At 35.6% G+C, this 12,300-nt stretch overlaps 1 protein-coding gene across 2 annotated transcripts; it reads right to left on the reverse strand.

The window, feature by feature from the left end:
- Window positions 1–4: 4 nt before the first annotated feature.
- On the reverse strand, window positions 5–12,156 carry dync1i2b (dynein, cytoplasmic 1, intermediate chain 2b). 2 transcript variants are annotated; one of them, XM_026256422.1, is made up of 17 exons: window positions 12,018–12,156; window positions 10,516–10,624; window positions 10,281–10,395; window positions 9,147–9,237; window positions 7,836–7,895; window positions 6,490–6,605; window positions 6,325–6,414; window positions 6,084–6,246; window positions 5,909–6,008; window positions 5,690–5,815; window positions 4,885–5,031; window positions 4,686–4,799; window positions 4,074–4,207; window positions 3,843–3,987; window positions 2,844–2,984; window positions 2,640–2,765; window positions 5–2,557 (listed from the first exon to the last, which is right to left on the reverse strand). In XM_026256422.1, the coding sequence occupies exons 2-17, from the start codon at window positions 10,621–10,623 to the stop codon at window positions 2,444–2,446; spliced, it is 1,890 nt and encodes a 629-aa protein (XP_026112207.1). In that variant the 5' UTR covers window position 10,624; window positions 12,018–12,156; the 3' UTR covers window positions 5–2,443. The 2 variants fall into 2 exon arrangements, with proteins under 2 accessions (XP_026112207.1, XP_026112215.1); XM_026256430.1 differs by lacking the exon at window positions 7,836–7,895.
- Between the last annotated feature and the right edge of the window lie 144 nt (window positions 12,157–12,300).

Below are 12,300 nucleotides of genomic sequence, written 5' to 3' on the forward strand. Positions count from 1 at the left end.
TTCAAGTTTGTGAAGGTTTTATTGAGTTTATTACTGCAAGCTACAAAAGAGGTCAGTGATGAAGTGAACTGGTGAAGCTGGAGGACCAAACACACGTGAGATCAACACACTTGTCCTGGTCATGTAACAAAAAAACAAATCAACGCATGCACAAATCACAGCTTCTAGCTGAGGAAATATTTTTCATATGGATAGACTTGTTTTTGGACTTTGCTCATTGTGCTTTTGAAAGTCCAATCATATTACCATCCAAATGAGGGAATTTTAACCAAATATGAATAAATGTGCATCTAAAATATAAAAAAATGCTTAATATTTTCATTGTATTGTGTAGTTATAAACGTTATTTATATTCATTATGAGTAAATTAACCCATTAACTGTGTATGGGTATTAATCAGTAACTAATAAATTGTTCATAATAATTTAACAATCAATCATTAGCCAAAAGCTCACAACCAGGACAGCCCAAGCCATAGACATTTCGAAGATTTAAACTTTAATTCTATTTATAACATTTTCTAAAGCTGGAAGCATGTAGATTTAAAAATTCCCTGATCATATCTGTTTTTTCATGACTGTGGGACCCTTATGAATCTGTTCAGATGTCAGATACTGAGGTGAGTATGCAGAGCTTCCTTCATTTCAGAAAAATGACATTTATAAGAAACAGACAAGCGTTGGTAAAGAATGTTTGTCTTAATTTGACTTTATGGACGGATTAAGTTTTTTTTTTTAATTTTTTATCAAGTATATTTTTATTTTAGTTGTTCTGAACCATTTAAAGGCGCAATATTGTAACTCTTTTCCCACCAAACACGAAATGTTCAGCGTTTCCACTGTTATACGCTAGGGGGCGCTATTATGCTTATGAGGCTAGAAAGTGCGATCAACAACACAGACCATGAAGACGCAGAAAGGAGCGATCCCAAATGTATGCCAATGAAAGATAATGCGATCACCGACGGTAACTGCATATAAATGAAAACTGAAATATCAATCCAGAATGTGGTAAAAGCCTGTGCAAACTTTGGGATTACTGATGGATGTAATCTAAACATTTTCTCCGCTTGTTGCTTTTTTATGAATCCTACCTATATTCAAGTGTTGATTGATGTATTGTGTGTTTAGATATACATACAACAATTTCTGGGGGCTGTGAAATTATAGTGAAGTTCAGCAAAATCGCTGACGGTGGCTGGTAACTTTTTTTCAAAAACACTGGCAGGGAAAGAGTTAAAGTCCAGATTACATTTACATAACATCCATAAAAAAACATTACTAAATGCTAACATTTGTTAGAATTTATATGAAGGTAAAAGGGAGCTATTTCAGGTCTTATACAATGTCAAGAAAATACAAAATTACATAAATACTACTAAAATCCACAGATAATGAGTAAACTGAAATATTTTAAACATTTTGTAAAAGCAGTCGCATTATTGTCAAATTACAAATAAAATATGTAAAATTACAGCTTGAAATGGTAAAAACACAATGGATTACCATTAAAAGAAAAATGTGTCAAGTCTAAATATGTGCCAAAGGGAAGTTTTAAGTTTGAAATGCGAGTTGCCACTAATAAGCTATTACTAAATATAATGTAGAAAGTTTAATTTTCTGTAATGCTGCATTGCAATTATTTGCAACATGAAAAGCACTATACAAATAAACTTGAATTAAACTGAAATGCTAATTAAAGGACCATGGGTTTTTTTCCAAGTCCTTTTCAAATGACAAATCATGGGACATTTTTAAAACAGGGATCTAGAGATTTCTACCGATGTTTTGTAAAGGCATAAAAAAAATTTTCAGTCATTAGTGCTGGAATAAACAAGCAAGAGGGTAATGCTTTGTGTACTGGAAGATTGTGGATACCTGTGTGTGTGTTATAAAATTAGCTTTAAGGCATTCAGAAGAACGGAGTTACATGATTAAAAGTGTGCTGATTCGGTTATTACAAACGTTCAGTCTCTATGAGCTAACAACAAAATGCATTGTTAAAAAGTTATAAATAATCCAATAATGTGAACGTTTATCTGGGGGGAATTAAAAAAAATATCCCACCTCTTTAAAAGCATATTTCTTCTGTTACTGTAGTAAGTTACGTTAGTGTCTGAAGTTACTGTACAATAGTTTGCATACTGGAAGTGTTTCCCTTTCCTCCAAATCAGCCTCTAATCCTACAAATAGATAAAAACATTCAAACTCCCACCTGATATTTTCTACTTTCACCAACTAATCCCGCTATGATTAGAACTCCAAAATGTTTCGTGACACTAAGTGCTTCAATTATTAATAGCAAAGTCTTGCTTTCTGAAATAATCCTTTTGTCTCCAGAATAAAAAAAAGAGTGTAAGATTGTTACTAAAGTAACTTCAGAGAGGGTGGGGATATGCAAATGCAGGGGGAACGTCATTGGTCAGCAGGGGTTGCTATAGTGATCATGCAGCCAATCGCTGAGCAGCCAGTTCTTCCACGTCTTCGCGGTTCTCATTGATCTCGGTGAGCGTCTGCACGAAGCGTGTCCACTCGTCCTGCCGCGGCACTGAGATTTGCTGTAGAGAAGAGAAGAAATGTGTTTTAATGACAGACAGCGGCTGCAGAAGTTCTTTTAACTGTATTTAATTGCATCCTCACCTCTCCGACGTCATAAATGTGCACCTGGCCCTCAGAGTCTCCGACAGCCACCTCTCGTCCCGAATGAGTCCAGCGCACGCGGTTCAGCGCAGGGCTTCCCTCCACCGTCACGCTCGCTGTGGGAACCTGAAGCAGCAGATTATACACACAGTCATTCAGGATTCATGGATTTGTTCAGACTATGATTCTAGGAGATTTCAGTACCTCAGTTTCGTTGTTGAGGTTCCACAGGTCCAGATGTCCGACCCCGTCCACGCAGGCAAACAGAGCGGGGTGTGTGGGAGACCACATGACGTCGTACACGTAGTCTGAATTATCCTCAAAGGAGTACAGAGGCTTATTGTTCTGTCAGGAGAGACACACACAGACCAGCGTTAATACTGTTGACTAAACCTATTCAATTTTGCTTTCATTCACTGAAATGAAGCAAATATTACAGTAAAAAAAAAAAAACTTGAGGTTTTAAGTTTAAAGTGTAAGATTCCAAAATTGCTCAAATTAAAACTGAAATAAAAATAAGGCTTATTGTTCTGGCAGTAGAGATATGAACAGACCCGTGTTGTTAATGTTACATAAAACTAAGAAAAAGTTTTCAGTAATTGAAATAAAGAAAAAAATATATAATTTAAATAAAATATAAATATTTGATGCAAAAAAAGAAAATTTTAAACAAAACAAGTACTAAACTTCCTAAAACTTCTTTAACTTATAAAAATGTTTAAACTTCCGTATTTACAATAAAACTCAAAATGTAAATATTCAATAACAACAATAATGTAAAATATTACTAACAAAAATCAGTTTTTAACTAAATCTGAGACACTTTGTTATTGTCAACTACAACTAAACCACTGAAAAAAGTGAAATAAAGCAGAGATGACAAAATACAAACATTATATATATATATATATATATATATATATATATATATATAAAACATTTAAATCTAACAAAACTAAAAAAAATTTATCTAAAATAAAATTGGTTCAAGTACTCAAATTACTAAAACTGAAATAAAAATATACTGTACCTAATCAGAATTTTATAAAAAAAAAATATATATATATACTAAAAAGCATATACTGTAACAAAATAAACTAACAACTAAATTGAAAATATAAAAAAAAAATTATTAAAAATTGTACTAGTTCTAATATTAATACTTTAATACTATATAAATAATGTTTGTAGTGTGTTTAGCACCTTGTTACTCCAGAGTTTGACGGTCCAGTCGAAGGAGGAAGTGACAAATAGATGCGAGAAGTCGACCGGTCCTGCCGCTGTGTGGCAGTCGAGGCCTGTGATTGGTCCATGATGACCCTCAAACATCTCACTGATGCCCGCTTTACTACAACACACACACACACACACACAATGCACCAGTATAACTCACTTGTGCGGATGTGGAGCGGACACAAACAGCTGGACACTCACCTGCCGTGTCTGCAGGCGCTGTAGACCGACCCGTCCTCACTGCCCACCACAAAGTTATTGACGTCACCCAGAGGAAATGACATGGAGGTGACGGCCACTGACTTAGACTGCTTGAACACCAGCTCCAGACTGTCCTACAAACACACACTCAGATGCGTGACTTTGACTGGATGAATGAGAGACGATGGCTACGTTTCAAATTTTGTGTGACTTTTTTTTTTGTGTGACATTTTTATATTAATGTATTTGGCTGATGCTTTTATCCAAATTGATTTCATGTATTGCCTAGGAAAAGTTTGGGTATTTAAGATTTTTTAAAATGTTTTTGAAAGGTCTATTTTGCTCTCCAAGGATGCTTTAATTTGATAAAAAAATTCAGTAAAAACTGTAATATTATGAAATATTATTACAATTTAAAATTACTGTTTTCTATTTGAATATATTTTAAAATGTAATTTATTCCTGTGATGCACAGCTGTATTTTCAGCATCATTCCTCCAGTCTTCAGCGTCACATGATCTTCAGAAATCATTCTGATATGCTGGTTTGCTGCTCAAGAAAGCTGTGCTGGGGTGTGGAAGGGAAATGTTCTTCACACGGTTGTGTTTTTACCTGTGGCGTGGACAGCATGTCCAGACTCCAGGAGCACATCTTGCCGTCGGTGGAGATGCTGATGAGATTGTGAGCGTTCTGCGTCCCCACCACATTCACACAGTACACCGGGTGCTGCAGACACACACACACACAGATAATTGACAGCAGTGTGGATGATGCAGATGATGCTGATGAGTCTGTGTGTGTCTGTGTGTACCGTGTGAGCAGAGGCGGAGAGGGGCGTCCTCTGCACAGGGGTGCGCTTGTTACTGCGGTTGTCCCACAGGACGATCTGGCCCGAGTACGTGCCTCCAACCAGCAGATTGGGATGAAACTGTGCAAACGCTGCTGAAAGCACTGCAGACTGAACACACACACACACACACACACACACACCGTAAGACCCTCTTCATAATGATAGATTATTACATCAGATAAAAAGATTGTATTTTAGACTAAATGACATTTAGTTTGGTATGTACCTCCTGCATTTATTTTAATTGGCAACTTATTGTATTTAATTGATTTATTTATTGATTGATTTTATTAACTTTAATTAATGTGTTTGTTAGTTTGTTTGTTTATTCATGCATCATTTTTGAACAGATTTTAATTAGTCATCCAACCATTTTCCAAACGCCTTGTGATCTTAATTAATTGATTGATGGATTTATTTTACTACCTTTAATTAATACATTTAATTAATTCTAATGAGTCATTTATCCATGCTTCAACCCACTTGTGTCCTTATTTCTTTCTTTTAATACCTTAAATTAATAAGTTTGTTTGTTTATGCATTTATTTTACTTAACCACTTGTTATTTTTATTATTTTTATTATTTAAATGTATTTATTATTATTATTATTATTGTTTCAACTTATTTCTATTAATATATTATATAAATATATTTCTATAAATAAGTTATGAACTTGAAGACGTGATCAGAATTATACCAAGACAAAATGATCATTTCCATTATTGAATGCATATCTTTCACAGAGATATGCCTAAAGCTGATCACCTGGCAGTGGAAGACATATTCCGGTGTGGTTTTCTTATATTTCATGTTCCAGACGAGAGCCACACCGTCGGGTTCGTGTGGAGCGTCTTCATTACTGCTGTATGACGCCGCCAGCAGCTCCGGGTACTGATGGGAAGGACAGAACGCAGGTCAACAGAGGCAAAGCTCAGTGAAATAGTCTCAAAAGCAGAGTTAGACACTTCCAGCGTGATCATGTACCTGCGGTGACCAGTCGAGACAGGTGACCACTCTGTGTTTGGACCAGCGCTCGTCTGCAAACTGTCTGTTCAGGGAGAGTTTGGCTCCAGCCTGAGACTCTCTGAAACAAACACAATAAAACAATCACAAACCACACATCACACCAACACATCTGCTGACAGATAAACACCCTCACCCCTCTTTATCCTGAAGAGCCCGTCCGCTGTAGTCGAAAAACACGTCCACCTGCTCCGAGAGAGCGCGCTCCACGATCCGAGAGCTGTGGTCAAAGAAAGTCACGAACTCCTCCGAGTGAAGAATCTGCTGTTTCTCTTCCTCCGTCAGCTCATGAGGGAGCGCTACACACAGAAACAGTTTCCTTCAGCGGTGGAAAAGCTCAGATGTATTTCATGTTTAGCTATGTCTGCGAGCACTACCTTCCTCTTCCTCTTTCTGAGAGTCTTTCTCATCTTGATTCTCCGGAGCAGGCTGCACCACTGCCAAATCTTCCTCCTCCTCTTCCTCATCTACACACAGCAGAGGAGGAGTTTAGTTTCATATGCACACTGATGCATTAAAGAAATGAAATGTGTGTGATTTACTATCTTTGTGATGAGTCTGTGTGGGCGTCTGAGTCTCTTTTGAGTACGACACCAGCTCTCTCGGCGGGAAGTCCACCTGCGTGACCTTTGACATGCCTAGTTTTAACGGGCCACGTCTGCAGAAAATACAGATGCATATTTTTAGACTGAAAAAGACTGTGGGATACTGCAATAATAAAAAAAAAAAAAAAAAAAAAAAAAAAAATATATATATATATATATAAATATATATATAATAAATGATAAATGACAAAAAATTGCATTAAATTAAATTAAATTAAAAATAAATTAAAATAGTAATTAAATGATAAACGATAAAAAATAAAATAAAACAATATAATAAAAAAGGGAAAATAATTAAAACAATAGATAAATTAATAGTTATAATAAATTATAAACAATAAATAAAGTATTGTTTGAAAAATAGTTTAAACAATAACTAAATAATTTAAAATAATTAATAAAACATACATAAATTACAAATAAATAAATAAAAAGTACATTAGTTAACATTAATTCATTATTTAATATAAATTAATTTGTTAAAATAAAAATATAATAAGTAATTAATTTTAAAATAAATAAATAAATAAATAAACAAACAGGATGCAGGAAAACCAGAAATTCATATAATCTCATCTGCTGAGGAGTGATATAATATCCAGAAAGTCATTATGTGAATAACAGGTTTATGGGAGGCTTGAACCTGTGCAAGGATGTCAAAACTAAAGGTTTAGGGAGTCTTATGAAGTAAATCCTAAACTAAGTACAGTTTACTTCTATCCCCCAGTTTCACAGACAAGGCTTAAGGCTATTCAAAGACTAAAATGTAATTACTGATCTTAAAATATATCAGTGCCTTTGTTTTATCTCAAAATGCATATAACTTATAACTGAACTATGGCCTAATCCCATCTTAACCTAAACCGTGTCTGTGAAAGCAGGCCTATAGGTTTACATAAGGAACATTTCAAGTTGGTCAGAAAAGGTCAATATAGCAACAGTAGGATCAATGTCAGAATTCTTCCGAACAGGAAATAAGATTGTACAGTACATTAACAAATCATGGGTCACTCTACCCGAACTCGGTTTAATGACAAGCAGCATGAGTCTGATGGAAACAATTCTGAAGAACTTCTCTTTAATATAGTTAGAGAGCATTTAGCTAGCAATGCTAGAGGGAAATATAATTCACCTCATATTCACACTGTTTGCTTCATCATGACTCTCCAAGCAAACAAAAACAGCAAGATTGAATGGACAAAAGTGAGGGAAGGATAAATGAAGGAGAGAGTGCAGGAGAAGCGCAGCAGGAGTGATGGTTAATGAGAGAGAGACAGCAGTACCCGAGCTGAGAGTCTGAATGGAGCAGTAGAGTAGAGGGGTCAGAGTCCCAATGAAGAGTCCTGTTAGAGACACACGCATGCAGACAGTTACACAAGAGAGAAGTTACCACTAATATACACACACACACACACGCGCGCGCTTCAGGTGAGCTTCACATCCTACACAATATGAAACAGAGAAACTCACATTTGCAGTTTAATAGTTTATCTGCATGTCTGCGTTTCATATTCGTGATGGATCAAATGTGTGCAGGGGATACAGCATTGAGAAGAATTTTGAACATTCTCATGTTTTAACATTATAATAGACCTTAAAAGATTTTTTTTAGTAATACAAAATGTGGAAAATGTATGTGAATACTTTCTGAATGTACTGTATGTGTCTTTGATATTTTGATTTATTTTTTAAACGTCCGTTTAATTGTGGTCTCACGTTTTTTTATTTTTAGTCAAATCCAAATGGTGAGAACAGTGCCAACCTGTAGAGACAAGAAATTACTGAAACTCAAAATATTTCATTAAAATGACAGAAAATGTGACAAATGATAAAAATGGAGATAAAAGATGAAAAGACGTTAAAGCACAATGATGAACACATTTTTACAGCGAAACATGAAAGAATGTGAAATACAGAGCGTGGACCAAAGTTTAGTTGCTTATGCTTGTGTGCCAGACAACATGTTCAAATAATGATCTATGTTTTATATTGTGAAGCCATTTTTATAATTTATGTCATGAATAACAAAAAAAAAATTGGATGCAGAATCTTTCATTTGTAAATGATTTAATTCACTTAATTATCCAAAAACAGGCATTATAATCTGGTATTTTAAAGTATAAACCATATTTTAATTAAATGTAAAGCAAAAATGAGCTACATCACTGTTCAAACGTTTTGGAGTCATTAAGATTTTCTAATGTCTTTGAAAGAAGTCTCTTCTAATCACCAAACCTGCATTTATTGGATCAAAAATACAGTAGAAACTGTAATATTGTGAAAAATGGCTACAATTTAAAAGACCTGTTTTGTATGTGAATATATACTGTGATAAAATCTGTATTTTCAGCATCATTCCTCCAGTCTTCAGTGTCACATGATCTTCAGAAATCATTCTAATGTGCTGATTTCTGATTACTATCAAAAGAACAGTGTTTATTTGAATGGAATGTCTTTAAAAAACACTTTTGATTAATCATTTAGTTGATAAAAATAAAAAAATCTTACTGACCCCCATTTCTTTGAATGGTACTGTATACACAATTAGGCTGATCTAAAGGTCTCTGGTGTCAGTGCATACATGTGCGTCTCACCTCGGCCCCGTGCCGCCGTCTCCTGAGTCCTGGCTGCCCGTTTCACTGGGTGTGCCCACTGATTTGGCCGAGGGGGACATGGGAGGGGGGACTAAATAGTGAAACAGACACGTATCCTCTGTTACCACACGCAGAGGTTGCACTACATGCACACACATGAGCGAGCAAAGCAAAGGGGGGTTTGAAAAAAAGGACAAAGAAAAAAAATATATATAAAAAGCAGGTATGCAACATCAAACGAGAGCAGGGTGGTGTAATAATCACGATGAAGCAGCAAAACCAAAGGATTGAGCCAAAAAGAAGAGAAGAGAAGACAAAACGGAAAGTGGTTAATATTCATGCAGGATCCACATGCATGAAAAAAAAACATCAGTGCTCATTCCAAACCAAACCAAATTATTTCATGAAGAAAGAAGAAATAAAGAAGTAATGGATAACACTACTAAACAAACTAGCTTTATCTGAAGGTGCTAATAAACCAGCTAAACCAGATCATATCACATATGTTTTAAAGAAATTATAACAGGTATCCAGTTATCTCCTTATGATCTCATTACGATAGATTTAGGTTTTTGTGATGCATGATTAAAGGGATAGTTGACCAAAAAATAAAAATACCGTCCTCATTCACTGAATGTTGGTAACCAAACACTTGACGGTAGCCATTGACTTCCATATTATGGAAATAAGTACAATGGAAGTCATCTGATTATTAACCAAAATTCTTAAAAATATTTACTTTAGAGCTCAGCAAAAAAAAACGAAAAAAAAAAAAAAACTCATACAGGTATGAAACAAGTGGATGGTGAGTAAATGATGTCAGAATGTTAATTTTTAACATGTATACATGTAACAAGTGTGTTAACATGTTAATCTGTCTGATCAACAGAAAAATGCTGAAGTAGGATACTTTTCACATTTTCAGTCCCCTGAGAGCATTTAGATGAGTTTCCAAAAAAAGGTTTTGAGTTCAGAAAGTGACAGAATATTTTCAAAGCGCTTAAAGCTTTTTCTAAAGAAAAAATAATTCTTCTGATATGACCCCTTTTTGTCAGTAAGAACAAAGCATGCTTGTTGCTAACTCTTATTAGTGACAAAGCCTGATCTCCCAAGCTGCTTTGCTGTGTTTCGTACCCATGGAGGCGTCCACTATCCCCATGCTCTGCAGCAGAGCCTCTGCCTCCCTCCTCTTCCTCTCCAGATCAGAGTCATCCTGCGGAGGAGACGCTCCCTCCCTCCGTCCATCCAGCTACAGCAGCAGGAGAGAGAGGGGGAGAGAGAGAGAGAGAGAGAGAGAGAGAGAGAGAGAGGTTGTTTCAGTATAACAAACACAAGACATCAAATCACTGCAGTTTAGGCCCCAGCTCACCTCTTTCTTCTTGCGCTCTTCCTCTTTCCTCTTCTTCTCCTCTCTGATCTGAGCCAGTCGTTGTTTCTTTCTCTCTAACTCTGCTTTCAGCTCACTTTTGTCAGACATTCTGCAGACAAATTTAGATCAAATCTGGGTCTCGTGGTAGTTATATATGCAAAAAAAAATTTACAAATCCTTTGGATGCCTTTATTGTTCATCGGTAAATCCTAAAGACTTGGGGTATTAATTGATACATCATGCAATTACAAAAATGAACACGTAACACTTTAAAACAGCACATTATAAGAAATGTTATTTACTTGCTGCTGCTTATATTTCTGTGTTTTATGATTTAATGTTACAACTATAATCATTAAAATTCTTAATTATAAAAATAGTTCTTTTTATAATGGTTCTAATTTTGGTTTCATGTAATTATAACCCTGACCATCCTAATGTTGCATCTGTTGTTTTTATATTACATGAGCAGTCTCTAGTGGTCATTCAGAGAATATCACACACATCATTCTGGACCACACCACACCCATGTCATTATTAGTCTTTTTCAATGTATGCTGCTTGGATTTATTGAGTCAGGTTTGAACAATGATAATGCCTGTTTGTTATTTAAAGAGGTTTAATAAAGGTTTAAAAACAAATTCAATAAAACAATTAATGTCAGAGGAATTACAGAAGTCGATTTATCAGATGACTTTTCAGCTTTCCTATCAATTTTAATATATTCTCTCACACGTAGAATACACTAGAATCTATTTAAAATGCACATCTGTGCTACGTCAAAAACAGGAACTGATCTAGAATTGCAAGAGGTTCTAGTTCAATTCTGAATGACACACATCCTTGTTTTCAGTACACTTGAAATAAAATATTAAGAAATCAAAATCAAATCTTCATGATAATAAACGTAGTACATAATATAAAACGATGTTTTGTTGATGTTTACTGAAAGACAGCTCCGTGACCATGTAGCCTGAGAAGAGAGGCTACACACACAGACACACACACACACACACAAACACACACACACATACACGCACACGGGACACTCCTGTAAATGTCCCGGATGGTCAGTCAATATGGCTGCATAGCCGGTGAAAGCTCGCAAACTAACACAACACCAGCACAGTTTGTAATCATAATTAGTCATGAGGTCATTAATGACTTTAATGAGATTGTTTAAACTGCGCGCTCAGGACCGTTGATCTGTTAAATACATCATCTGTCTAGTTGCATCAGCTGTTAATTTACTTTTCATTTTAATCCAAACCATTTAAATTGCTGTTTTAAAAAACACCGCGCACGAGGAACACATTTTGCGCTTTTATTTTAAATTAATTTCAGTTTTACTGTCAACGTTATGATATAAATGACAGTTAAAGCGCGCACACGTCAGACGGCCTCTCGCGAACCAATGAAGAAACATCGCCATTAAAAACGCACAATACTGCAGTCAAACACTGGAAACACTACTGATTAATAAAGAAAAATAGTATACTTACTTGAAATAATATGTTAATAGCTCGCGAGGATTATTTTTCTGTCAGCGGACTAATAACTTATTATCCTCTTTCTCTTGTTGTGACGGCAGCGCTGAGTCTGGGATGCGGCTACGGGTGCCGTCAAGTGCTTTTCTCAAACACAGCGGATGACGCGTTTCATAAAGTGACCGCTAGATGGTGACCGCTTTCACTTGATTAGTGATGAACTCCACTGCCTTTTGAACACAACACAAAACCTACCTCGTTTCCTGATGCAGAGACTTAAAAAAAAGTTACATCTAGT

Source organism: Carassius auratus, chromosome 6, assembly GCF_003368295.1.
Source record: "Carassius auratus strain Wakin chromosome 6, ASM336829v1, whole genome shotgun sequence".
Lineage (NCBI taxonomy): Eukaryota > Metazoa > Chordata > Actinopteri > Cypriniformes > Cyprinidae > Carassius > Carassius auratus.

What these genes read in the sequence shown, in the direction of transcription:
- dync1i2b (XM_026256422.1), bottom strand. Translation starts at nt 10,623, where the DNA reads ATGTCTGACAAAAGTGAGCTGAAAGCAGAGTTAGAGAGAAAGAAACAA. An exon ending in CATTCAGACTCTCAGCTCGG is followed by an intron (nt 6,606 to 7,835) that starts GTACTGCTGTCT and finishes TATTTTCTGCAG; the next exon opens with ACGTGGCCCGTTAAAACTAG. An exon ending in ACAGACTCATCACAAAGATA is followed by an intron (nt 6,415 to 6,489) that starts GTAAATCACACA and finishes TGCTGTGTGTAG; the next exon opens with ATGAGGAAGAGGAGGAGGAA.